The following is a 26,354-nucleotide window of genomic DNA, read 5'->3' on the forward strand; positions in this document are numbered from 1 at the left end:
ATGAGCTCCATAGAGAGCCCACTATAACTTGCCAGTTTTGTGTTTGGGAGGGAGGACACCAACCACCAGAGAATGAAGGAGGTGACTGTCCCTAATCTCTGAAACAAAGCACTGCTCAATAGGAGAAAATTTCCCAGTAGAAGGTCTAACTCCCGACATCTAAAGTTTTGAACCTAGTTGTTCATTCTACTTATGAAATGGGAAATAAACATCTTTTGACCAACAGGCTTCCCTGTTCTCAATCAGATCAGCCCAACAAACTTTCCCTCCAAAAATTCAGATTTCTTGACCCACAGACTGCCCTGTTCTCAATTAGTGGCACCTTGGTTTACGAGCATAATTCATTCCAGAAGCATGCTCGTAATGCAAAGTACTTGTATATCAAAGCGAGTTTCCCCATAGGAAGTACGAGAAACTTGCTTGATTCGTTCCCCCCCCCCCCCCCCGAGGCCACCGGTGCTGCTCCACCCCCCCCCCCCCAAGAACTGGCATGGCGTCCCCGAGAACCAGCATCGCCCCCCCCCCCGAACCGGCATCACCCCTCCTGCTCGCGTCACCCCCATCCCCCTGCAATCCGGCATCCCCCACCCACCCAAACACAATCCCTTACCCCGATCTGGCACTGGCACCAGCACCAACGCACAGGACATGCCGGTGCACGAAGATTATGCCTCTTGCCTGAATCTTGTGAAAATCTCGGCGAGAGCAGGAGCCAGAAGGCCTTGAGCATGTGCAGCTGCTCAAGGCCCAGCCAATGCAAGAGACAAGATCTTCGGGCACTGGCATGTCATGTGCGTTTGTGCTGGTGCCAGTGCCAGTGCCAGATAGGGGTAAGGGATTGTGTTTGGGCATGTGGGTGGGGGATGCCAAATCGCGGGGGGGGGGGGGGGGTGGCAATGCAAGCGGTGGGAATTCTAGATCGCGGGGAGGGTGATTCTGGATCGGGGGGGGGCTCGCAAATCAAGTCAACGCTCGGTTTGCGAGGCACGATTTGCGGAAATGTTTTGCTCATCTTGCAAAACTCGCAAACCACGTTAATCGCAAATTGAGGTTTGACTGTACAGTATGTATATATAAAAACACCCTTCAGACCTCACAGTATACCCTGAAGAAAGCCACAGCATGATGGCTGAAATGTCGTCTTTTTCTACACAGATGCAGCGAGACCCGTAAACCTGCTGCAATCATCTTTTGGGGGTTCCGCTCTAGTCCTCTTGCCATTTGAATGTTCTTCAGTTTTAGACATACATATCACAGCTTTGTAGAATTGAAACTAAGATGTCTGCTCATGATAGATGTCTAATTGCCAGCTAATGAACCTTGTAAAATACGCACCATAGGCATCTAAGGGGCTTTATAAAACTGGACAAAATTAGGAACCTTCCTGCACATTAACATTGGAGCCCTGTTATAACCTAGGTGCTGTCTAGATCAGTGTTCTTCAACCTTTTTACACCTATGGACCGCCGGAAATAAAATAATTATTTCGTGGACCGGCAAACTAATAAGACTGAAATTTTTAAAAACCCCATTGCCGCCCCATCCCCGCGAGCTCGGTCCCATTAACCATCTGATCCCATCCGCACAAGCCTCAAATAGTTATGATTTTATATTGAACATATTTTATTAAAGTATAAAAAGAAACAATATTCTGTACAATTGTCATTTTATAAATATAAATAATACAGGGCAAGGATCAACAAAACCCCCGTCTCCCCTCCCCTTCACATATATCCCCTCTACTATCAAGAAAACTGAATAAGCCAAATTATTACAGAATGCTATACAAATATCATGCTAACAGAATACCACAGTCACACATGGCAGGAATGGTGTTAGGGGAGTGGAACTAGGGCAACTGCCTCATGGTCAGAGAGAGCCCTAAGCCAGCTGGAAGCTAAAGAAGCACTGCCTGGGCTTTGCACTCCCCAGTTATGTCTAACATCAGCTCTAGCAGGATACATATTTTAAATCTGATATATTCTAATCACAAGATAGAAATAAAATTATTTTTTTCTACCTTTTGTCGTCTCTGGTTTCTGCTTTCATCTTCTTTTCACTCTCTTCCATCCAGCATCTGCCCTCTGTCTCTTCAATCCAGCATCTGCCTCTTCCATCCACTGTCTGCCCTCTACCTCTCCCCCTTCGATATGGTATCTGCGTTCTTTCTATGCCCCTCTCTTCTACACCAGATCTAGCATCTTTGTCCCTTTTTCCTTATTTTTCATCTGATCCCCCTTCCCAGCATCAATCTCTTTCTACTTTGTCATTCCTATGTCTCTCCCCTTTCCCTCATCTGATCTCTCCATTCCATCCTGACTCCTTCCCCTCCTCTAATCTCCCTGCCAGCTGTTTCCTTCCAATGTTCCTCCTCCCCTGTCCAGCAGTACCTTCTCCTTTTCTTCCTCCCCTTATCCAACAGTAATTCTCATCCCTTCCCCTTCTCCCCTGTCAGCAGTAGCCCCTTCCCCTCCCTTGTCCAGGAGTACCCCTTCTCCCTTTCCTCCTCCTCTTATCCAACAGTAACTCTTGTCCCTTCCCTTTCCCTTCTCCCCTGTCAGCAGTAGCCCTTTCCCCTCCCTTGTCCAGGAGCACCCCTACTCCCTTCCCTCCTTCCCTCTCCAGCAAATGTTTCCTCTATGTAGGCTAGCGGCAGCTCTGTGTGCTTTTAACTTCGGCACACAGCTGCCCCTAAGCAGTATTTTAGCCGCGGTTTCATGAGGCAGCCTCGGGGCCTTTGGTAGGCCGGCCCGCTTTGATGATGCGATGTGGGCCGGCCTATCAAAGGCCCCGAGGCTGCCTCATGAAACCGCGGCTAAAATACTGCTTAGGGGCAGCTGTGTGCTGAAGTTAAAAGCACACAAAGCTGCCCCTGCTTGTCTGGAGGTGTGGAGACATACGCGGCAGGAGTAGGAGGTGGAAGGCAGGAATGCCGGCATAGCGACGGCAACAGGAAGTTGCACGTCAGCTGACGCCGGCACTTTTTGCTGTGGCTGGGGACCCGAATCCTTTGCGGATCGGCAACATTTTTTTTGCAGACCGACACCGGTCCACGGACCGGCGGTTGAAGAACTGTGGTCTAGATGGGTGTTTTGGAGAGTATTATCTGTCAGAGGGACTTCTTTACTATAGTTCTGCTATTTTGTGTTTTGAGGGAAAATGCTTAGTAAATATGATCTATAGTCAAGATTTGCTTTGCTTTGAGATGCCATTCCTCCAGTCACAAACCACAGCTTATGCAATACATAAGTGCTGTATATTGTGTCAATTGTTTGAAATTTGTTGCACTTTGTATTGGCTTTTTAAAAATGAATAAAGAATTGGAAAAAAAAACACACCTCAATCTGGACAGGTCACATTCTGCTTCAAACTGCACCTCCTGTTAAACACATCTCTTTCCATACATTTCAATTCTTTTCAAATGTCACCTTTCTGTCTCTTTCTATTTTGTTGATGTTGTTCCATCAGGACGCTCCCTGCCCAGAAGGTGTTGGTATGGGACCAAGGTGTAATATTCATACTACTTAGATGTCATAGATAATGCAGGATACAAATTCAGTAAATTAATAAATTATGGAGGTCTTTTCCTTTTTTTATTTATTTTCACATTAAAGGCAAATGCTACAGGTGGTGGTGGGCACATGCAGCTGTTGGTGCGAGCCATAGGGGGACTCACATATGATTCCTTGTGCTTGCCAAAAGCAATGAAACTGAATGGGATGGAGAGCAAGGAAGACATCTCGTACTATTTCTTCAGAGATGATGGACTCATGGTCTGGGAAGCAGTAACAAAGTAAGAACTACAGTCATTTTCTAGAGACACAGAAGGCCTGTTATTTCTTTATTAGTGTATTTAAAATTAAATTCCCACTGGATAACAAAGAATAAAGCAAGATAGGACTAAAGCAGAAGCTCAAAATAATGAAAAAAAAAATAAATCAGTGGATCTCTATCGCTGATTCTTGAGAGTGCTCCATTTTGTTAGAATGGAGTTTGGTTGTTCATTAGCAGCAGGTCTTCTGAGACAGCCTGCACAGTTCTGTTAGCAAACTGCAATCCACAAGTGGTGGTACAAGTCATAGGCGTCGGAACGGAGGAGGCCACAGGGGCCATGGCCTCCCGCAAAATTCTGTGCTTTTATCCCTCCCGCCCACCCTTCTCCTGGTGTTTGCTTAAATCTTTGGGCAGCCACTACGCACTGTTAAATAGCAGGCCTGCCCAGGCTCCTTTCATTCTACTTCCGGGGGCAGGCCTGCTCATGGACACTGCACGGCGGCTGCTGAAGATTTAAAACTAAAGTGCCGGGAGGAGGTGGGCGGGGGACTTGGGAGCTGTTTAGAGGTCATGCACTAGGATGGTGCTCCAGGGCCCCCTCAACCAAAGCAGCATTCTGCTGCCTATGTTACAAGTCATTCCTGCCATTTTTAATTGACCTTCTCTTATGTTCATATTAGGGATCTGATAGCATTTCAAAATGACAGGGAAATGCTGCATATTGTTTGGGGGTTTTAAATTATTGTCTTGCCTTCTCAAAGAAGCTCATCACAATAATTAGGAAGAAGTTAAACCAGTATCTTAACACCACCACAGGCTCAAGACTCTAATTCCAATTGTTCTTTAATGTAAATAAATCAAACAATAAACACAATTGAGGTGTTGCTGAACTGGAACCAGTGGCATTGAAGGGTGGGGGAACGGGAGGGGGGGCAGACCATCCAGGCACCATGTTCACGTGGGCGCCAGCATCTCTCCTCCTCTCCACCTCCCCTTACCTCTTTAACGCTTCACCAACACAAGCAGCATCTCCAACCTACTACTTGATCCAGCCTCATCTCTCCCACTGAAGTCACTTCCTGGTTGCAAGACCAAGAAGTGACGTCAGAGGGAGAGTCAAGGCCGGCGCAAGCAGCAGATTGGAGAGGCTGCTCACACTTGCAAAGAGTTAAATAGGTACGAGGGAGAAGGGAAGACACTTGTGCAGTGGAGGGGTGGAGCGAGGACGGAGCAGAGAGGGCGGAGACGAGGGTGGGGGATGCCACCACCTGGGCGCCTCCTACCCTTGCTATGCCACTGACTGGAGCACTGTCTTTGTAGAAAGGAAACTGTGCTTCAATCCAGTATTCTCAGACAAGGGGAGCTGGGATAGGGGTACCAGATTTTCTGTTCGGAAAATCTAGAGCACTTAGACCTGTCTCAACAACAGACCATGGACTTTTCCTCCAGGAACTTGTCCAAACCTTTTTTTAAACCAGCTACATTAACTACTCTTACCACATCCTCTGGCAATGCATTCTTGAGCTTAACTATTCTCTGAGTGAAAAAATATTTCCTTCTATTGGTTTTAAAAGTATTACTCTAACTTCATCAAGTGTCCCCTAGTCTTTGTAAATCCTGATGCACTAAAAAAAATTATCAACTTATACCCATTCTACACCACTCAGGATTTTGTAGACTTTAGTCATATTTCTCTTCAACCATCTCTTTTCCAAGCTGAAGAGCCCTAGTCTTTCCTCATATGAGAGAAGTTCCATCTCCTTTATCATCTTGTCACTCTTCTTTGAACTTTTTCTAGTGCCGCTATATTTTTTTGAGATAAAGAGATCAGAACTGAACGCAATACTCAAGGTGAGGTCGCACCATTGAGCGATACAGAGACATTATAACATTTTTAGTTTTGTTAACCATCCTTTTTCTAATAAATCCTAGCATCCTGTTTGCCTTCTTAGCTGCCATTGCACATTGGGCAGAAGACAAAGACATCTGCTATATACATTTCCCAAAGCTAACATATTTCAGTCAATAAATTCCTTTTTTTACCTTTGTTGTCTGGAGATTTATTTTTCTATTAAGTTGGTTCCAGTTTCTCTTTTTTTCTGCTTTCCTGTCTTCTGCAAATTTTTCTTCAAGCAGTTGCTATCCATTGGTTCCTCCTACCATGGTCCAGCATTTCTCTCTTCCCTCTATCCCATTGTACATTATCCTCCCTCCCTTCTATTCTGGACCATTCTACCTCTTTTTCTCCTCCCCACTCCTGCAGAGCATTTCTCTCTCCTCCACTTCCATTTGCAACGTCTCCCTCTCTTTCACTGTCCACCATCTTTCTCCCTCTCATTCCCTCCCTTGCTGCAAAGGGAGTGGAAAGAAAAAGAGAGAGGGATCCAGGGTGCATCTCTCTCACCTTGGCCCTTGGGCAGTATCTTTTGCCCTTTCCCACCAGCCCCATGCTCAACATACCTCCTATCACCCCTCTCCAGCGCCATGCCATGTTTCTCCATTCATTCCCTCTGCTATGTCCAACATTCCTCCCTCTTGCATCCCTTTCCATCGGTTCCACCCTTCTCTTTCCACCACAACATCCAATATTTCTCCTTCCCTCCTTTCCACCATCATGTCCAGGAATTCTCCCAAGATTTACAAATGTTTAAGATATTCCAGGTCTCTCATTCTCTCCCCTCCAACCCATTGCAGGTCTCTGAACCTCTCACCCCTCCCCCTCCCCCCAATAGCCAAGGTTCTCTCTCTCCACTCTCCAGGCCCCAACCTTTTTTTCTCCCTTCCAATCCACAATTTCCCCTCCCCCAAAGGGCCTACCTGGGTTCCAGGTCCAACGGGGGGATCTTGGGGGCAGAAGCATGGCCCTCTCATGGCATCTCAACCCTACAAAACACATCACAGGGAAGATTTCTGAGTCAGCTGCCAGTAGTGTGAAGTAGCGAAGAAATGCTGCCGTTGGCCTGAAAAGAGCAAGTGAGCTGCCCAGAGACAAAGCCAGGCCTGGGGCAAACAAGCTTAATGGCTCCCCACACCCCCCACTACACCTACCTATACCACCTGCTGCTTTCCAATGTGTAAAGGGAGGCTTCCAGTAGCAGGCAGATGGCTGGCTTGATTTCATGCTCCTGCGCCAGGTTATCATGTTAATTCTGCTCTGCCAGCAACAGGTCCTTCTTCCTGCTGTGTCCCACCTGTGTGGAAATAAGAAGTTACTTCAAAAGAGGTAGGATGCAGCAGGAAGAAAGACCCATGGCTGGAAGAGCAGAATTAACATAACCCAGCACAGCAGCTTGAGACCAATTTAGCCTTCTGACTTCCACCAAAGCCTCCCTTCTCTCAATTGTGCTGAGGCAAGAAGAGGACCAAGGGGAGAGGAGTTGGAAGTGATGGAAAGACTCTGGCATCACTGAAAATAATCTTTAATGCCCCCCACCACCACTACTGACTGATACCCAGAATAATCAGGGAAAATAAACAACTTGAAATCTGCCCACCCTCCCTGTTGCTTGAAATACCTCTTGTTTATTTGGGTTTCAGTAGCCATCAAGATGTTTTGCCTTGACTGCAGTGCTCATTGCTGCCCCCTCATAAACAGCTGCTCTAGGCAACTGTATAGACCTGCCTAATAAGCCAACCTGGAGGACAGGAAAAGGCTGGCCTACATCAACCAGATTTGTATCCAGATAATGGTGTTAATGATCACCATTTTCTGGATGTTGGCAGTGGTTATTGCCATATTTGGGCACTAGTGTTGAGATATTGGATGGCACTGAACATCTGTGTGTAATTTTAAATACCATGGCTGGCATTTAAAAGAAATACCAAAATAGCATTTAAATATTACTCTGTAAATATTTTAAAGGAATAATTCTACACCAAAAAGCAGATTCTGTATAAACTACCAGACACCACACCCTTAGAATATAATCTTTCAGGGTCTCTTTTTTATATATTGCAGGCCACAGCCTCTAACACAATGGTGCTCATTTTCTAAAGAGAAAAACGTCTCAAAAGCAATACAAGAAGCAGGTGGATGTTTTCCTCAACAAAACCTCTAAGTTGCTATTTTCAAAACTCAACAGAATTGAGACATTTTACTCCGCAGTTCATTAAATTGCAAGGGGACATGTTGGAAGTACATTTTGGGCAGGCTTTAAATCTGGACATTTTTCTGCCATAATGAAACAGAATAAAAGGTTGAGGGCAAAAAAGACGTATGGGTTTTTTCTAGACCTGTTCCAGTCACAACTAAGTATGAAAAAGGTGCCCTAACTGGCTAGCTGACCACTGAAGGAATGAAGGCATACCCTTTCCCTCCTTAGTTCCCCAGTAGTCACTGATCCCCCTCTCAGACCCCAAAGATGTGACAGTAATAGTATATACCAGGTTTTATGACCATTCCAGATATTATCCCAGGACAAGCAGGCAGCATATTCTTGACTGATGGGTGACGGCACCGACGGAGCCCCGGTACGGACAATTTTAGAGTGATTGCACTCTAAGAACTTAGAAAGTTCTAGTTAGGCCTCACCGCGCGTGCGCGAGTGCCTTCCCATCCGACGGAGGCGCGCGGTCCCCAGTTTCTTAGTTTCTGCGGAGCTAAGAAGATGCGTGTTTTTTCAACGGCCGTTGAAAAGTTCTTTCTTGCCTTCCCGCTCGCATTTTTTTCCTTTGGAATCTTTTTTCGTTCCATATTTACTTCTTTTTCTTTAAAAAAAAACAAAAACTCTTCGTTTTTCGAGTTTTCCGTTTTGCCCCGGCGGGGCCTGTAGTCACCATCGAGTCCTCCGCTTTCGATTTGGCGGAGGCCGTATTTACCTTCATGCCCCCTCATCCCGGGTTCAAGAAGTGCCAGTGGTGTGCGAGGCCTATATCCTTGACCGACCCCCACAATTGGTGCTTGCAGTGTTTGGGTCCGGATCATAAGGCTTCCACCTGTACCCGCTGTGCTACTTTGAAGAAACGTACTTTAAAAAATCGACAGATTCAACAGAAGCTTCTTTTCGGTGCCGAGATGACGGATCTATTGACACCGGCACCGACGTCGACACCTTCTCAGCCGGCACCCACTTCTTCGACGCCGCGTGATACCATCCCGGCGTCGCACCCAACAGGTAAGCCGGCTAAGAAGCCTTCCTCCCTGGAGCGTCCTCCGGTCGCTGTGGCAGCGAGTCCAGTCCTGCCGACCTCGAGGCGCCCCCGTAAACGCTCTGCCCCCATAGAGGTGAGTGTATCCTCCTCAGCATCCTCATCCTCTGGGCGTCGAGTGGCACCGCAAGTACCGCAGAAAAAGAAAGCGATACCGGTGCCTTCCTTGGATGACCGTATTGCGGCTGTCCTCCAAGCCCAACTCAAAGAGCAGTTGCAGCAACTCCTTCCTGCTCTGTTGGCGCCGAGCCTTTCAGCTCCAGTCCAGTCTGAGCCACCGGTACCGACCGTGGAACAGCCTCTATTGTCGGCATCCACCTTATCGGTACCGGTCCATTCGGCCTCATCTGCTTCCATGCCGTTACTGGCTCCGGAACCGAGAGGTCTTAATAGAGCTGTTCAAACTTCTGAGTCACTGTCTCGACATCAACAGTCTCTCACTTCTCCCAGTACCGCTTCTCTACGGTCCAGAAAATCGACCCGTAAGACCAAACATCTTGACCCCTCGACACTGGAATCTCGAGGTCGAGGTTACCAAGTCAGAGATCCTGATCTATGGGATGACTCTGAAGAACCATTACTTTCTGAGGATGAGGTTTCTTCGGGAGAGGAGGACCATTCCCTCAGAGACCCTACTTCCCAACCAGAGCATTCCTCCTTTTCATCTTTTTTAAAGGAGATGTGTGAGTCTCTTTCAATTCCTTTGGAGGCTGAATCCAAGAAATCAAAGGCATTTCTTGATGCTTTGGACTTCGATCAGCCTTCGAAGGAATTTCTGAAATTGCCCCTCCACGATATATTAAGGGAGACTTTCTATAAAAATCTTGAGACTCCTTTAACCATTCCTGGAGCCCCCAGGAAATTAGATTCCTTATACAAAGTCATCCCAATTCCTGGCTTTGATAAGCCTCAACTCCCGCATGAGTCCTTATTAATTGAATCTACTCTCAAGAAATCTGCGGGAGCTAGTGTCTATGCCTCTGTCCCTCCAGGCAGAGAAGGGAAGGCCATGGACAAATTTGGCAAGCGTTTGTACCAAAATGCTATGCTTGCCAATAGATCAGGCAACTATGCTTTTCATTTTTCCTTCTATTTGAAACATCTTGCTCAACAACTGGCTTCCTTTGAGAAATACTTGCCTGATAGAAAACTTTCTGCTTTCCGCCACTGCTCTTCCACTCTCTTACAGCTGCGCAAGTTCATGGTTCGTTCCATCTACGACACCTTTGAACTTACCTCCAGGGCCACAGCGATGGCTGTCGCTATGCGCCGTCTAGTTTGACTGAGGGTTTCAGAACTTGACATCAATCACCAAGATCGCCTTTCCAACGCTCCATGCCTCGGAGATGAGTTATTTGGTGATTCTCTTGACTCCACCACACAAAAGTTGTCGGCACATGAGACTCGCTGGGACACTCTTCTCAAAAACAAAAAGAAGCCTCTCCCTGCCCGGCCTTTTCGCCAGCAATCGGCCTATCAACACCGCTTCTCTGCTAGGCCCTTGCCATCTGCCCCTCAGAAGCCTAGGCGCCAGCGTCCTCAGCAACGCCAACAACCTCGGGCACAACCACAACAACAGCAGCTAAAACCTCCTGTACAACCGAAGTCCACTCAACCCTTTTGACTTCGTTCTCCAGAGCCTAGCCAGTCTTTTACCATCCACCCTTCTACCTCAACCCATCGGAGGGCGTCTTCCTATTTACATCAGCCGTTGGGAGATTATCACTTCAGACCACTGGGTCTTAAACATCATTCGCCACGGCTATTCTCTCAACTTTCAGACACTCCCGGCACAAAGTCTTCCAAAAGAGTCTGCTTTAAACACTCCTCAGTCCTCTCTCCTCCTTTAGGAAGTGCAATCCCTTCTTCTTTTGAACGCCATAGAGGAAGTTCCTCTAGATCAGAAGGGGCAGGGATTCTACTCCCGCTATTTTCTGGTCCCCAAAAAAACCGTAGACCTCAGACCCATATTAGATCTCCGAGATCTCAACAAATGCTTGGTCAAAGAAAAGTTCAAAATGCTTTCTCTGGCCACACTTTATCCTCTTCTCTCTCAAGGCGACTGGCTATGCTCCCTCGATCTCAAGGAGGCCTACACTCACATCCCGATCCATGTAGCCTCCAGAAAATATCTACGCTTCATGATCAATCGCTGCCATTACCAGTACAAGGTGTTACCCTTCGGTTTTGCCTCCTTGCCCAGGGTGTTCACCAAATGTCTCATCGTGGTGACTGCCTTTCTACGCTCCCACAATCTTCAAGTTTTCCCTTATCTAGACGACTGGTTGATCAAGGCTCCTTCCTCTCAGACAGTGCTTCATGCCACCAACCAGACTATCCTCTTTCTCCAACTTCTGGGTTTCGAGATCAATCTACCCAAATCACATCTCATCCCCACTCAGCGGCTTCAATTCATAGGAGCCGTACTGGACACTGTCCTCATGAGGACGTTTCTTCCATCTAACCGCCTCCAAACTCTTCTTCATCTCTGCCAGCAGGTGCTTCCACAGCTCTCCATCTCTGCCAAACAAATGATGATACTCTTGGGTCACATGGCCTCGACAGTTCATGTCACTCCCTTCGCACGTCTTCACCTGCGCACCCCTCAATGGACCTTAGCTACCCAGTGGTGCCAGGCGACGGATCATTGCTCACAACACATATCTGTGACATCATCTCTTCGTCAATCTCTTCAATGATGGTTGAGATCTTCCAATCTCTCCAGAGGCCTCCTATTCCATCTGCCTCCTCATCATCTCGTCATCACCACCGACGCCTCCCCCTACACCTGGGGAGCTCACTTGAACGAATTCCAAACCCAGGGTCTTTGGACTGCCCAGAAAAAGAAACATCACATCAATTTCCTGGAACTCAGAGTGATGTTTTATGCCCTCAAGGCTTTCCAGCACCTCCTCTTTCCTCAAGTTCTCCTAGTTTGCACAGACAATCAAGTTGCAATGTATTACATCACCAAACAGAGTGGGACGGGCTCTCGCCTGTTGTGTCAGGAGGCTCAAAGGATTTGGTCTTGGGCGACAGCTCACCAATTATTCCTGAGGGCTGACTACATTCAAGGAGAGCAGAATTCCTTAGCAGACAATCTCAACAGAATTTTCCAACCCCACGAATGGACTCTCGATCCCATGACTTTCCAGTCTATTTTCGCTCAATGGGGAACTCCTCAAGTGGACCTTTTTGCAGCTCCTCACAATCATCAACTGTCCCAATTCTGCTCCAGACTCTACTCCCCTCACCGTCTGGCACCAGATGCGTTTCTTCTGGATTGGACCAATCTATTCCTTTATGTATTTCCTCCTCTGCCTCTCATATTGCGGACCTTGTTCAAACTCAAGAGGGAACAAACCACCATGATTCTCATCGCTCCACGATGGCCCAGGCAACATTGGTTCTCCCTTCTACTTCAACTCAGTTCCAGGGAGCCCATACTTCTACCACTGTTTCCTTCTCTGCTTACTCAGCATCAGCAGTCCCTACTTCATCCCAACCTACAATCTCTGCACCTGACAGCTTGGTATCTCTCGGGCTGACCTCGGCTCATTCACTTCTTTCTCAGCCTGTCCGCTCTATTCTTGATGCTTCCAGGAAGCCGGCCACTCTTCAATGCTATCAACAGAAGTGGACCCGGTTTTCTTCCTGGTGCCTTTTGCATCATCATGATCCAATTTCGCTAGCAGTAGAACTAGTGTTGGATTATCTCCTTTCTTTGTCTAACTCTGGACTCAAATCTACTTCTGTTAGAGTCCACCTCAGTGCCATTACTGCTTTTCATGAGCCAGTTCACGGAAAACCTCTTACTGCTCATCCTTTGGTTTCCAGATTCATGCGGGGTCTTTTTTTTTTTTTTTTAGTTCAATATTTTTTATTGATTTTTTTTGAAAAAATATAGGAAACAGTTCAAGTACATGGTATCAAAATATAAAACAAAACATTTAGTATAACTAATATTCAGTTACATTGTGCAATGTAGAATTGAATCGTTTTAAAAGATCTAAAGTACTAGGACTGTTCATGAAAAATTAGTAAAAGGAAAGATAAGAGGAAAGAGAAATTGAAGGAAGAAAAAGAAGAGGAAGAGGAAGAAGAAGAAGAGAGGAGTGTCTATGAAATAGATTTAACATATGAGTCCAGGAATTTCCAGGGTGATTTACATTGTATCAAATTTTTGGAAAGTCGAATTATATTTTTCTTTTCATAAGCATAAGATTCAAATTTATGATACATGCTCAAAGAATTCCACCAGAAGGTATAGTTTAGTAATGAAGAGGACTTCCAATTTTTCAAGATGTGCATAAGGGCAGTCACAAACATTGCATCAATGAGTTTAGGAGGACAGTTAGACTGTGTAAAACAAGGGTGTTGAGATCGGAGAATTATAGTGTCAAAGGAAATTTCTTCTGAACAATTGATAATAGACTTTATGGTGTCCCAAATGCACGTCCAAAAGGAACGAACTTGAGCACAATGGAAAAGCATGTGATCAAGAGTCCCAACTTCTTTCATACAGTTCCAACATATAGAGTCTTGTTTTAGGTTAGCTTTCCACATCCGAAAAGGTGTCCATACCGCATTCCACATAATGAAGAACATTGATTGTGAGACTCTGGATGATAAAAGAGGTCGGTTTGTCGAGGACCAAAAGAGTTCCCAGTCAACATCAGAAAGTGAGGTTGTCAGCACTTAAGCCCCCACCTGTGATCTAGGATCTTAATGTGGTTCTTTCTGCCTTAATGAAGCGTCCTTTTGAACCTTTGGCCACGACTCCTTTCAAATTTCTCACTTGGAAAGTGGTCTTCCTTATTGCTATCACCTCTGCCAGGAGGGTCAGTGAGTTGCATGCACTAGTTGCTGATCCACCTTTCACAGTCTTTCATCATGACAAGGTGGTTCTACGCACACATCCAAAGTTTCTCCCTAAGATTGTTTCTGATTTTCATATTAACCAATCCATTGTCCTACCTGTTTTCTTTCCGAAACCTCATTCTCATCCTGGAGAACAGGCTTTGCATACTTTGGACTGTAAGCGTGCTTTAGCTTACTATCTAGAGCGTACTAAGCCTCACAGATCATCTCCCCAGCTCTTTCTGTCCTTTGATCCTAATTGGATGGGACATCCTGTTTCTAAGCGTACGTTATCCAATTGGCTTGCTGCTTGCATCTCATTCTGCTATGCTCAGACTGGACTGACACTGGAAGGTTCTGTCACGGCCCTTAGGGTTAGAGCTATGGCAGCATCTGTAGCTTTCCTCCGTTCCACCCCTATTGAGGAAATCTGCAAGGCTGCTACTTGGTCCTCAGTTCATACTTTCACATCTTATTATTGTCTGGATGCATTCTCCAGACAGGATAGACACTTCGGCCAATCTGTTTTACAAAATTTGTTTTCCTAATGGCCAACCTCCCCTCCATCCCTCTTTTTGTTAGCTTGGAGGTCACCCATCAGTCAAGAATATGCTGCCTGCTTGTCCTGGGATAAAGCACAGTTACTTACCGTAACAGGTGTTATCCAGGGACAGCAGGCAGATATTCTTGCATCCCACCCTCCTCCCCGGGTTGGCTTCTTAGCTGGCTTATCCTAACTGGGGACCGCGCGCCTCCGTCGGGCGGGAAGGCACTCGCGCACGCGCAGTGCGGCCTAACTAGAACTTTCTAAGTTCTTAGAGTGCAATCATTCTAAAATTGTCCGTACCGGGGCTCCATCGGTGCCGTCACCCATCAGTGAAGAATATCTGCCTGCTGTCCCTGGATAACACCTGTTACAGTAAGTAACTGTGCTCTATGGCCATTCCTAAGACAGCAGCAAGTAAGTGGACGAAGTACCCTAGTAGTCAATTCAGTAGACAGTGAACAACGGGACCCAGGTTCAAATCCCACTTTAATGCTTTCATTTTAGAACAAATACTGTACATGAGTCCTCCTGGATTAAGGAAATACCACCTGTATCTAAATATATAAGTGACCTGCATGCTTATTGTACAGCAGGTTTTCTTTAGGTACAGCAGGTTTTCTCTGTTTCTAGAGGGCTTACCATACAATTACATTACATTACATTAGTGATTTCTATTCCGCCATTACCTGGCGGTTCAGGGAGGCTTACAAATGAATTGGCAGGACATTAGAAATGTGTTGGGAGTAGTCAGTACATTTTGAAGGTTTTGTAGTTTGTGGTCGAGGTCAATAGATTGTAGAGTTGGATGTCAAGTGTTGCAGCTCGAGTGGCTAGGAGTTTTTTTCGTTTGACATTTTTGGTTGGAGGGTGTGTGAATGGTGCATGGGTCTTCTATGTCTGGTTGAGGTGGATTGAATTAGTTGATTGTTCCAATAGGCTGGGCTGTCTCCGTTTATTGCTTTAAATAGTAGGCAGTAAAATTTGAAGTGTATTCTTGCTTGTTTTGGGAGCCAGTGTGAGTCGTGGTATGCCTCTGTGACGTGGTCAAATTTCTTCAGCGAGTAGACCAGTCTTAGGGCTGTGTTTTGTATTGTTTGTATTTGTTTCATCATGATTGCTGGGCAAGGGAAAGGATGAAATATGAAAGGATTTAGATGATATTTGTACCTGGGTCCCTTTATGTAAAGTCTACCGCTATAACCACTAGGCTGCCCCTCTGCACTGCTGAATGCTGTCAGGCAGACCACCCTGTGGCTTATTTTTCTATGTATTTTCCTGGGATGCTTTTTTAAAAAAATGGTACTAAGAGATGGAAAGATCGAGCCTGTAAACATTTAGTTCAAAGCCATAATTAAACCAGAAATGTAGATGATTTTCTGGTTTGGTTGTGGCTGTGAGGTAGACGTTGGTTTGAGATTTTTGGGGCAAAACATCTCAATTCGGACTTAGACATCATGTCAGAATGCCCCTCAATGCTACTGCCCATAGGTTCTAGATGTTAATATTATTCTGCTTAGGCTGCAGCCTTGAAATAAACATATTCTTACTGATGATCAGTGGCGTACCTAGCATATGTGACACCCGGGGCCCATCATTTCCCCCCCCCCCCCCCATCTATATGAAAAATATGATTTTTAGTAACAATCTACATATCGCACAATAAGAGTGTACCTAGGAAAAGGCAGCATCTTAAACACTGTAGTGAGCATCACATACATCACACACTGTAGAACACCAACACATACATTGTAAAACTAAACAAACCAGATCCTGCACAGTCAATTGATCCTGTACAGTCGATGCTATCAGAAAGCCATGTCCCTTTCATACACACAGACAGATACACCCTCGCCCAATATGGAATAATCACAAACTAAAAATTCTCTCCCCCAACTTTTTCTTTGTTTCATCCTGTCCCCTTCTTTCTTTCTCTCTCCATGCCCCCTTTCTTTTTGTATGTCTGTCTTTCTCTCTCTCTCCGTGCCTCATTTCTTTCTTTCTTTCACCCTGCCCCCTTCTTTCTTTCTCTCTCCATGCCCCTTTTCTTTCTCTATGTCTGTCTTTCTCTCTCTCTCCGTTCCCAATTTTTTTTCTTTCTTTCACCCTGCCCCCTTTTTTTCTTTCTGGATCCCTGTCCCCCCCCTTCTTTCTTTCTTGCTCCCTGTCTCCCCCCCTTTCTTTCTTTCTCCCTGCCCTCCCCCATGCCACCGCCATTGGGAAACATACTGCTGCCACCACCGCCGGGGAAAGGCTGCCACTGGCCATCGGAAACAGGCCGGCGCCAAATTCGCCCTGCTTCTTTTCCCGCAGACCAACCAACTCTCGCCGCCTGATGTCAATTCTAACGTTGGAGAGGACGTTCCGGGCCAGCCAGGCAGCGATTGACTGGCCCAGAAAGTCCTCTTCAACGTCAGAATTGACATTGGATGGCTAGAGTTGGTCAGCTCACGGGGAAGAGAAGCAGAGAGGGAGAACTCGGTGCCGGCTTCTTTCTGATGATGGCAATGGCAGCCTTTCCCCAGCGGCAGCCTATTCCCCGGTGAGTGGCCAGCTGTGCACCCCCTTGGGCCATGCACCCGGGGCGGACCGCCCCTCCCTTAGTACGCCACTGCTGATGATAGCCAGGTTGCAACATATGTTTGGTGGTACTAGTATCCTGTGATCATAATACCACATTTCTCTGAAAAAAAAAAAAGGAATATGACTGAAACATTTGAACAAAATATAATTTGATTTTTCCACCTTTTAAAGCTGCTCATGTATCATGTTTCATTTTATTCTGTCTCTTTGGAAGCTTTGTTACAGACGTGGTAAACATTTATTATCACAGCGATGAGGTGGTGTGTGAGGATACAGAGCTTCAAGCATTTGTGAAAGATGTCTTTGTCAAAGGATTGCGGAATAAGAAGGCCTCAGGTAAAATTCTGAATATTATATAACTTCACCACAAAGGAAAACTGTCAAAGTCATCATATATCACATCAGCATATAACAACACAGTCCTTCAGAGTGCATGGTGACTTATGACAGGTAACATATACAGTATTTTATGTCCACAATTAGATTGTTTCCTTTGAGGAAAATGGAGGGTGACAGAAGCAAAAGTTAGAATACAAATTCATTCTGAAAAAAAGATAGATAAATCTTTAAAAAGTATGTCCATATTCAGTGGAGTAGATGGTAGGGCTAGTCTCAGTTATGACGCTGGTCTATGACCAGAGGGCTGCCGCATGAGCGGACTGCTGGGCATGATGGACCACTGGTCTGACCCAGCAGTGGCAATTCTTATGTTCTTATGTTATATTCTGATGAGTTTTCTGCATATCTTTAACTGGATTTTCAGTCAGCCTATCCATTTAAGATGGGCCACTAAGTACAATCCAAAATATCCATTTAAATTTAGGACAGTTGTTTACACAACTTTCCTAGGCCCCCTTTTATCAAGCTGCATTATGGTTTTTATTGCGAGTCACTGTGATAAAAGTCCTAATGCTCAGAGCTTTTACCACAGCGGCCTGTGATAGAAAACTCTAATGCAGCTTCATAAAAGGGATCCTAATGAGATAAAGCTATCTGGATAGTGTTTGAATAGTGCCAAAATATTTGCATGATTCTGACCCTGCCACTGGAATATCCCTGGACTCTCCTATACATATACAGATTGCATAAATGTTTTTTTGGTTTTTTTAAAAAACTTTGGCCAGATGACAGCAAACAAAAGATGAAAAGGCCGAATTTCTTAACAAAAATGAGCCCAAGAGCTGGTCTCGATGGGCAACTATAACAATGGGCTGGATGGCCCAAGTAGTCGCCCATGTGGAGACAGCTGCAAGGGCATGAGGGGAGGTAGCAGGATAGGAGGTAGGAGGGAGGGACTTGGTTTCCCACCTGGAAGGGATGGGTGGAGCAATGGGAAGTAGGGCATGATGGGAGGGGGGTTAGGGGATAGCATGCCTCCGGGGAGCAGCGTGCATCCCTGTCCCTTGGAGGCAACTTTATGGTGAGGGTGCTCCTTTGTTCGGAAAAGCCTTACCTTTTCTGTTTGCTGGGCTTCGAGTTGGGCAGGTCCCGCGCGTGGGGGATGCTGTCTGGGCGTTGTGAGCTGGGATGGAGGCTTTTGGGCCTCCCTGACAGGCTGCGCGGATGTGCGTCCGCTGGAAGCCGCGCGGGACCTGCACTGGATGTCGGTAGTGAAGTTTGGGGCGTTCCCTGATACGGCGTTGTTGCCTGCCCGGCGTTGGGTGAGTCCTATATCTGGTCGGGCAGCGGCCTAGTGGGCCTCGTGCGTGGTCTGCCTGCTGGACCCGACAGTGTGACTCCCCCTTGGGCGCATGCTACAGGAGCTGTGACCATTGCAGTTCTCGGGCGGCGGTCCGCCCGGTAGTCTGGCTGGGCGTGGCAGTGTGTGTGGTTGACTGCAGCGCATCATGATGAGCCGGATGAGTAGTTTGCCGCTGGCTCGGCGGTCTCCTCAGGCGGGCCACGCATTCATGCTTGCCCGGTTGCTGGGGCCGCCACGTCAGGACGAGGCAGTTGCCTGTTGCGTGTTTCGGGGTTTTGTTGGCCCGGGCATGCTATGCACGGGGTTTGGTTTGTGCAGTAGGCGGCAGTGGTGTGTGTGAGTGATGGGGGGCTAGCGCAGAGGCACGGCTTTCAGGCGGACATGGGGTGTGCTGGCGGCCTCGCTCTCAGTCGCCATCGCGATGGGTGTTTGAGTGCGGAGGCTGGAGTTGAGGAGTTCTTTGGGTGCTGCCACGTTTCTACGCCTTGGAGGGGGAACCTCATGGGCAGCTGCTGCAGCCTTTGTGGTGCAGGCGCTGTTGCCGGATTTTTGGCTCCCCTTTCCCTATCTCGAACAAACCAAAACAACATAAACGCAATGAAAAATAAACATAAACAAAACAAACCGGATGGCTAACCCTGCCTGAAGGTGATAAGGATGCGGTTGATAATGTTGCAGCTTCAGTCCCCTGCGGTTGTGGGTGCCCAGCCATGTTGCCTGATGGATTGTTTCACACAGCTCTGGCACACGGGTGTTGGCTGGGTTTGGGGAGGAGTGTGCGGGAGTGGCAGGGTATGGCTGGGCTTTTGGCCCGGGTAGCTCCTGTGGTCGGTGATTGCTTGCGGCTCTTCCTTCTGCAGGTCAGTTGGGTGGCCTCTTGGTTTGTGTCGTGGACTGCCAGCCCAGGGATACAGGTTCCAGTCCCACTTCAACTCTTGCGGGTTTTGACTCCGGCGTTTGTTTCTTACGGTTGGTTGGATTCCCGGGCTTCTCATCTGCTTTCCTGGTTGCTGGTTTGCAGTCTCGGCAGTGCGCCCTCTTGCTGTGCATTCACAGCTGCGGGGGGGAGGGGCTCGTATTGTGGGGGCTCCTACGGAGTTGTTGTGGGGGTGCCTTGCGTCTGTGGGCTGGAACCCCAAGGAACGTGTGTTTGTAGATACTACTCGTGGGGTCCTTCGCGCTGGGATGGTTTGGGGGAGACTGGTGAGAGGGACATCGGGGCCCAAGGGCCCTGCCCCACTGCGTTGTCTCCGGAGGAGCTTGAGATGCTGTTGGAGGTTGGTTATCTGGCCCTTCCCTCCTCCCGGCCATTCCTCTGACTTTGCCTGCGGCTGCCCCACTGAGCCAGATCTCCTTCTCTCCAATGTGTTTCGGCAGAGGTGGGGCGGATTTTGGCCCCCCTTTCATGTGTATCCAAAAAAAACCCCAAAAAATTATAACTGCATACATCATATACCTAAGCCTGTGCCTGACTGAGGGTGACTGGGGCACAGTGGATACAGCTACTGCCTCGGTCCCCTGCAGTTGTGGATTTACTGCCAGGTTACTCGGGACAGTTGCTCTGCACTGCTCTTGCACATGGGCACTGCTCTCCCACACCCAGGATTAGGGTCCATGATGTGGGAGTCGGGGTCCTTCCCTTGGCAGGCTGTTGCCTCGGATGCAGGCTGGGTGAGTTAGCACCTGTGGCACGGTGCCCTAGGGCGTTGTTCCCCTTTTCTCTGGTCATGCAGTTGGACACCTGATAGGTTGGCTCCCTCTCCATATTCTCCTTATTTACTGGGGCAGGGGTCCAATTGGAGTGGGGGTGGCCTGGAGGGTGATGGCAGTAGGGGGCTATGGCCATGACGGGTGTTCCATCGGGTGCGGGTGCTTTGGGAGTGGGTATGGGCGCTATTGGCCAGTTGCTGCTGTTCTTTTGGTTTTGTTTCAGGTCCGGTGGTGACTGTCTCAGAGGATCATCTCTTCTTCGCTGTTGGTCAGTAGACAGGGCATCAGATCCATTGGTGATCGTGCCCTGGCCGGCGCAGTGTGCGACAGGGATCGGCGGACTTGGTGATTGCTGCGAATGGTGCCACTGCATCACGGGATCCTCTCTGCTACGCTGGTGGGCACCGGCCAGGAATGTCAGTGCCGTTGGTGAAGGTGACCCTGGACGACACAGCTGCGGGGGTCAGCAGACACAGTGGTTGCTGCGGATGGCGCCATTATTACTTCTGGTTCTGGGTTTGATGAGAGACTGGTGGTTGCTACACAGACACCACTGCTTCGGTGGCATGCCCTTTTCATCCTCCGGGCCATCCGATTGTGTCAGCTCGGGGGTCAATGTTGGAACGAGTGTGCAAATACATTGATACGTTTTTAGCCCTGATGGTTTTGGAGATACCTTCCTACATACAAGATATGACTCATTTCCTGCAGTGTTTAAAGAATCTGCAAAATATTGCCTCTGTGACCTATCTGTGTTCCCTGGACGTACATTCCCTATATACCTGCACTCCTCAGGATGAAGAGTTGTCAGTAGTAGAAGAAGTTTTAAATAACAGAATTCGTCCTCATCTAGTGCCAACTGATTTTTTGTTAAAACTCACGTCCGTGGCTATGTCCCAGAATTATTTTATATTTGATGGGGAATTTTTTCAACAATGGATGGGAGTGGCCATGGGGGCATCTTTTGCCCTGTCAATAGCCAACTTGTATATGGCTCGTTATGAACAATGCTGGGTTTATCCTTCCAGCTTTTTTGTGCATGTATGGATGTGGCGACGCTACATAGATGACATTTTTTTCCTATGGAATTCGACCAAGGCAGAATTGGATATGTTTTTGGGTTATTTGAATGAGTGCCATTCATCTAGCAAGTTTGAGATGACAGCTGATAGTTTTGAACTATCTTTTTTGGATGTAAAGAGGAGGGTCGGTTTAATACTTCGGTGTTTTTGAAACCCTCTGATCGGAACACCTTTTTGGAATATACTAGTATGCATCCGGCAGGGCTGAAGAATAACTTACCTGTATCCCAATTTTTTCATTACAGACGGATTTGCAATTCAATGGGGCAATTCATAAATCAAGCAGAACCATTAAAACAGCATTATAGAGAGAGGGGTTACCCTGATGCAGTAATAAAGAAGTCCTGGCAGAGGGCTAGGTTTAGCTCTAGAGAGCAGCTGCTGCAATATCGCACTCAGGGCACAAATGATAAGGTGGTGCCCTGTATTATGAAATATTCTTCTGGGCAGGAAGATTAAGAACATTTGGCCCATGATTCAAACAGTAAGGTGTTTCCAGGATCAGGAGTGCAAAATAGTTTTTTCACGCAACAGGAGTCTCAATGACATATTATGTAAGGCTGATGTGTGGACTACTTATGAGGAGGGCAGGGTGGGACATTTTTGTTATGGCAGATGTACAGCTTGCGATGTCATGCAGGAGGGTATCATGGCACAGATTCCATAAGAACATATGAAATGCCTCTGCTGGGTCAGACCCGAGGTCCATCGTGCCCAGCAGTCCGCTCACGCGATGGCCCAGCAGGTCCAGGACCTGTGCAGTAATCTTCTATCTATACCCCTCTATCCTCTTTTCCAGTAGGAATTTGTCTAATCCTTTCTTGAACCCCAGTACCGTACTCTGCCCAATCACGTCCTCTGGAAGCGCATTCCAGGTGTCCACCACACGTTGGGTAAAAAAGAACTTCCTAGTATTTGTTTTGAATCTGTCTCCTATCAACTTTTCCGAGTGCCCTCTTGTTCTTTTATTATTCGAAAGTTTGAAGAATCTGTCCCTCTCTACTCTCTCTATGCCCTTCATGATCTTATAAGTCTCTATCATATCCCCTCTTAGTCTCCTCTTCTCCAGGGAAAAGAGACCCAGCTTCTCCAATCTCTCAGCATATGACAGGTTTTCCATACCTTTTATCAGACGCGTCGCTCTCCTCTGAACCCTCTCGACTAACGCCATATCCTTCTTAAGGTACGGTGACCAATATTGGACGCAGTACTCCAAATGCGGGCGCACCATTGCCCGATACAACGGCAGGATAACCTCTTTCGTTCTGGCTGTAATACCCTTTTTGATTATACCAAGCATTCTATTTGCTCTCTTAGCGGCCACTGCACACTGTGCCGTCGGCTTCATTGTCATGTCCACCAATACTCCCAAGTCCCTTTCCTGGGTACTCTTATTCAATAATATCCCTCCCATTGTATAGTTGTACCTCGAGTTACTGCTCCCCACATGTAATACCTTACATTTCTCAACGTTGAACTTCATCTGCCATCTCGTCGCCCAATCTTCTAGTTTGTTCAAGTCCCTTTGCAATTCGTCACATTCCTCTGTAGTCCGAGCTCCATTAAATAGTTTAGTGTCATCCGCAAATTTTATTATCTCGCACTTCATCCCTGTTTTTAGATCATTTATGAAGATATTAAATAGTAGCGGCCCGAGCACCGAGCCCTGCAGGACACCACTCGTGACCCTCCTCCAGTCGGAGTAGTGGCCCTTCACTCCTACCCTTTTTTTTCTACCCTCCAACCAGTTTCTGATCCATCTATGTACGTCTCCTTCCACCCCATGGTTCTTCAGTTTCTGGAGTAGACGTTCATGGGGCACCTTGTCAAAGGCTTTTTGGAAATCTAGATATATGATGTCAATGGGGTCTCCTTTGTCCATCTGTTTGTTAATCCCTTCGAAGAAGTGCAATAAGTTTGTTTGGCACGATCGTCCCTTGCAGAAACCATGCTGGCTGGCTATCAGAAGTTCGTGCTTTTCAAAATGTTGATCAATGCTTTCTTTTATCAGTGCTTCTGCCATTTTCCCAGGAACTGAAGTCAGGCTCACTGGCCTGTAGTTTCCCGGATCACCTCTTGATCCCTTTTTAAAGATGGGCGTAACGTTGGCTATCTTCCAATCCTCCGGGATCTCGCCTGTTTTCAGGGATAAGTTGCAAATTTGCTGCAGTAGTTCCGCTATCTCCTCCTTTAATTCCTTCAGAACCCTTGGATGTATGCCATCCGGACCCGGGGATTTATCAGTTTTTAGTTTTCCTATCTGCCTGCGAACGTCCTCAATGCTCACTTCTATGAATGTTAATTTTTCTGCTTGACTTCTGTTGAAGAATTGCTCAGGTTCCGGCATGTTGGACGTGTTTTCGTTAGTAAATACAGATGAGAAGAACATGTTAAGCCTTTCTGCCACTACCTTCTCCTCTTTCACCACTCCCTTCCTGTCTCCGTCGTCTAGCGGTCCCACTTCCTCTCTAGCTGGTTGCTTCCCTTTAACATATCTGAAGAACGATTTGAAATTTCTTGCTTCCCTGGCTAGCCTTTCTTCATACTCTCTTTTAGCTTTCCGAACCTCACGGTGACATTCTTTTTGATACTTCTTGTGCTCTTTCCAGTTCCCCTCAGATTTGTCCTTTTTCCATTTCTTGAATGAATTTTTCTTATTGCCTATCGTTTCCTTCACTATTTTGGTTATCCACACCGGGTCTTTTGTTCGATTCTTTTTGCACCCCTTCCTGAATCTGGGGATATACAGATTTTGCACCTCGTTCACCATGTCCCTGAAGAAGGACCGGGCATGATTTACCATTAGCCATGTTTTGGAAGTGTTCCTAAATTTCTTCCTTACCAATTCCCTCATTTCTTCGTAGTTTCCTTTCTTGAAGTTAAAGGTTGTCGCTATGGATCTCTTGCCTTTTGATACTCCTACCTCAACCTTGAACTTGATCATATTATGATCGCTGTTTCCCAACGTCCCCACTACTTCAACGTCCTTTGCAGGTCCTCTTAACCCATTTAGGATTAGATCCGGAGTGGCATTTCCTCTCGTCAGTTCTCTAACAAGCTGCTCCATGAAGCAATCTTGTGTGGCTTCCAGGAATTTTGTCTCCCTAGCGCATTTTGAGCTTCCAAGCCTCCAGTCTATCCCGGGGTAGTTGAAGTCTCCCATAATAACCGTGTTGCCACTTATGCATTCTCGCTTCATCTCGGCTTCCATTTCCTCATCAATATCTCCGGTTTGCCCGGGTGGGCGATAATATAGGCCCATCTTTATTTCAGGCCCTTTCCTTCCCGGTATTTTAACCCATAGAGATTCCAGCTTGTTGGTCGTCTCTGCTGTGTCCATTCTTGAGGATTGTATGCTTTCTTTTATGTACAGGGCTATTCCACCTCCTTTTTGTCCTGCCCTGTCCTGGCGGTAGAGCTTGTATCCCGGCATTGCTGTATCCCATTTGCTTTCCTCATTCCACCATGTTTCAGAGATTCCAATGATGTCGATGTCTTCTGCATCGACCACGGCTTCTAGTTCCCCCATTTTGTTTCTTAGGCTCCTTGCATTAGCATATATGCAATTTAGATCTTGGTATTTTGTTGTCCTCCTTTCCTTTCCCTGTGCTTCGGTCCTTAATTTCTTTTCTTTTGCTGTAAACACGTTCCTGGACTACATGTGAAACAGTAGGAGTGGTCTATGGGATGACATGCCCTTGTAGGCTTTCGTATATTGGCCACACTGCCAGATGTTTTAAGACGCGGTTGTTCGAGCACTGGTTCAATATAGTGCATAAAAAAGAAATGGACATTCTTACCCAACATTGTGTCAAAGAACACCATAGTTTTGAAGAGTTCAGTTGTTTTGTGCTGGAACATGTACCTGTCACCTCACGTAGGGGCAATGTGAAGCGTCTTTTATATCAGCACGAGCAACGCTGGATTTTCTATTTGGACACTTTATGGCCTAATGGGCTTAACCAGCGGGTAGAGTGGGTCGCATTTTTTGGATGAGTCGGCAGCATCAAATAAGTTTACATCATCAGCTGTTCTTCTCCTGGTTTGTTTCTGTGGCCATGACCTGGAAGTGCCCCCGGAAGCAGAATGTTCGTATTCCTTTTAAGCAACGGCTGTTTCTTGTGCCGGTGTGCACAGAACAGGAGCAAAGTTTTCATCTGATATTTATTCCTTGAGGAAGCCCCTTGTGTGGCGAAACAAGGCACTTGTTGAAGGAATTTGGGACATGGTCTTTTGATTGTTCATCTTCAGAGGAACGGGACTTGGGAGTGATCATCAGTGCAGACATGAAGGCTGCCAAACAAGTGGAGAAGGCCTCATCCAAGGCGAGGCAAATGATGGGATGTATCAATAGAAGCTTCGTCAGCCGCAAACCTGAAGTCATAATGCCACTGTATAGAACCATGGTGAGACCTCATCTAGAGTACTGTGTGCAATTCTGGAGGCCACATTACCGTAAAGATGTGCTTCGAGCTGAGTCGGTCCAGCGAATGGCCACTAGGAAGGTCTCTGGACTCAAGGGTCTCTCATACGAGGAAAGACTGGGCAAATTGCAGCTGTACTCTCTAGAGAAGCGCAGGGAAAGGGGTTTCATGATTGAGACTTTTAAGTACGTCACAGGTCGTGTCGAGGTAGAAAACGATATATTCCTTCCCAAGGGACCCTCGGTCACAAGGGGGCACCCGCTCAAACTCAGGGGAGGGAAATTTAGAGGTGACATCAGGAAGTATTTCCTCACAGAAAGAGTGGTAGATCACTGGAACAAACTTCCGACGCAGGTAATCAAGGCCACAAGCGTGCTCGACTTTAAGAATAAATGGGACATCCACGTGGGATCCCTACGTGGGTCGAGCAGCACTCAGACTTAATGGGGTGGGTCGGTAGAGTGGGCAGACTTGATGGGCTGTAGCCCTTTTCTGCCGTCACCTTTCTATGTTTCTATGTTTCTATC

The 26,354-nt window shown here is 47.0% G+C and overlaps 1 protein-coding gene across 3 annotated transcripts in view; it reads left to right on the plus strand.

The window, feature by feature from the left end:
* Positions 1-26,354, plus strand: part of LOC117358965 (arachidonate 5-lipoxygenase-like) — a 155,356-nt gene that overhangs the window by 114,956 nt on the left and 14,046 nt on the right. For all 3 annotated transcript variants that reach the window (XM_033940953.1, XM_033940954.1, XM_033940955.1), the window contains 2 exons: positions 3,615-3,793; positions 17,124-17,245. In XM_033940953.1, coding sequence (XP_033796844.1) covers positions 3,615-3,793; positions 17,124-17,245 — 301 coding nt within the window. The remainder of the gene's footprint in view (positions 1-3,614; positions 3,794-17,123; positions 17,246-26,354) is intronic.

Source organism: Geotrypetes seraphini, chromosome 4 (genome assembly GCF_902459505.1).
Source record: "Geotrypetes seraphini chromosome 4, aGeoSer1.1, whole genome shotgun sequence".
NCBI classification, from domain to species: domain Eukaryota; kingdom Metazoa; phylum Chordata; class Amphibia; order Gymnophiona; family Dermophiidae; genus Geotrypetes; species Geotrypetes seraphini.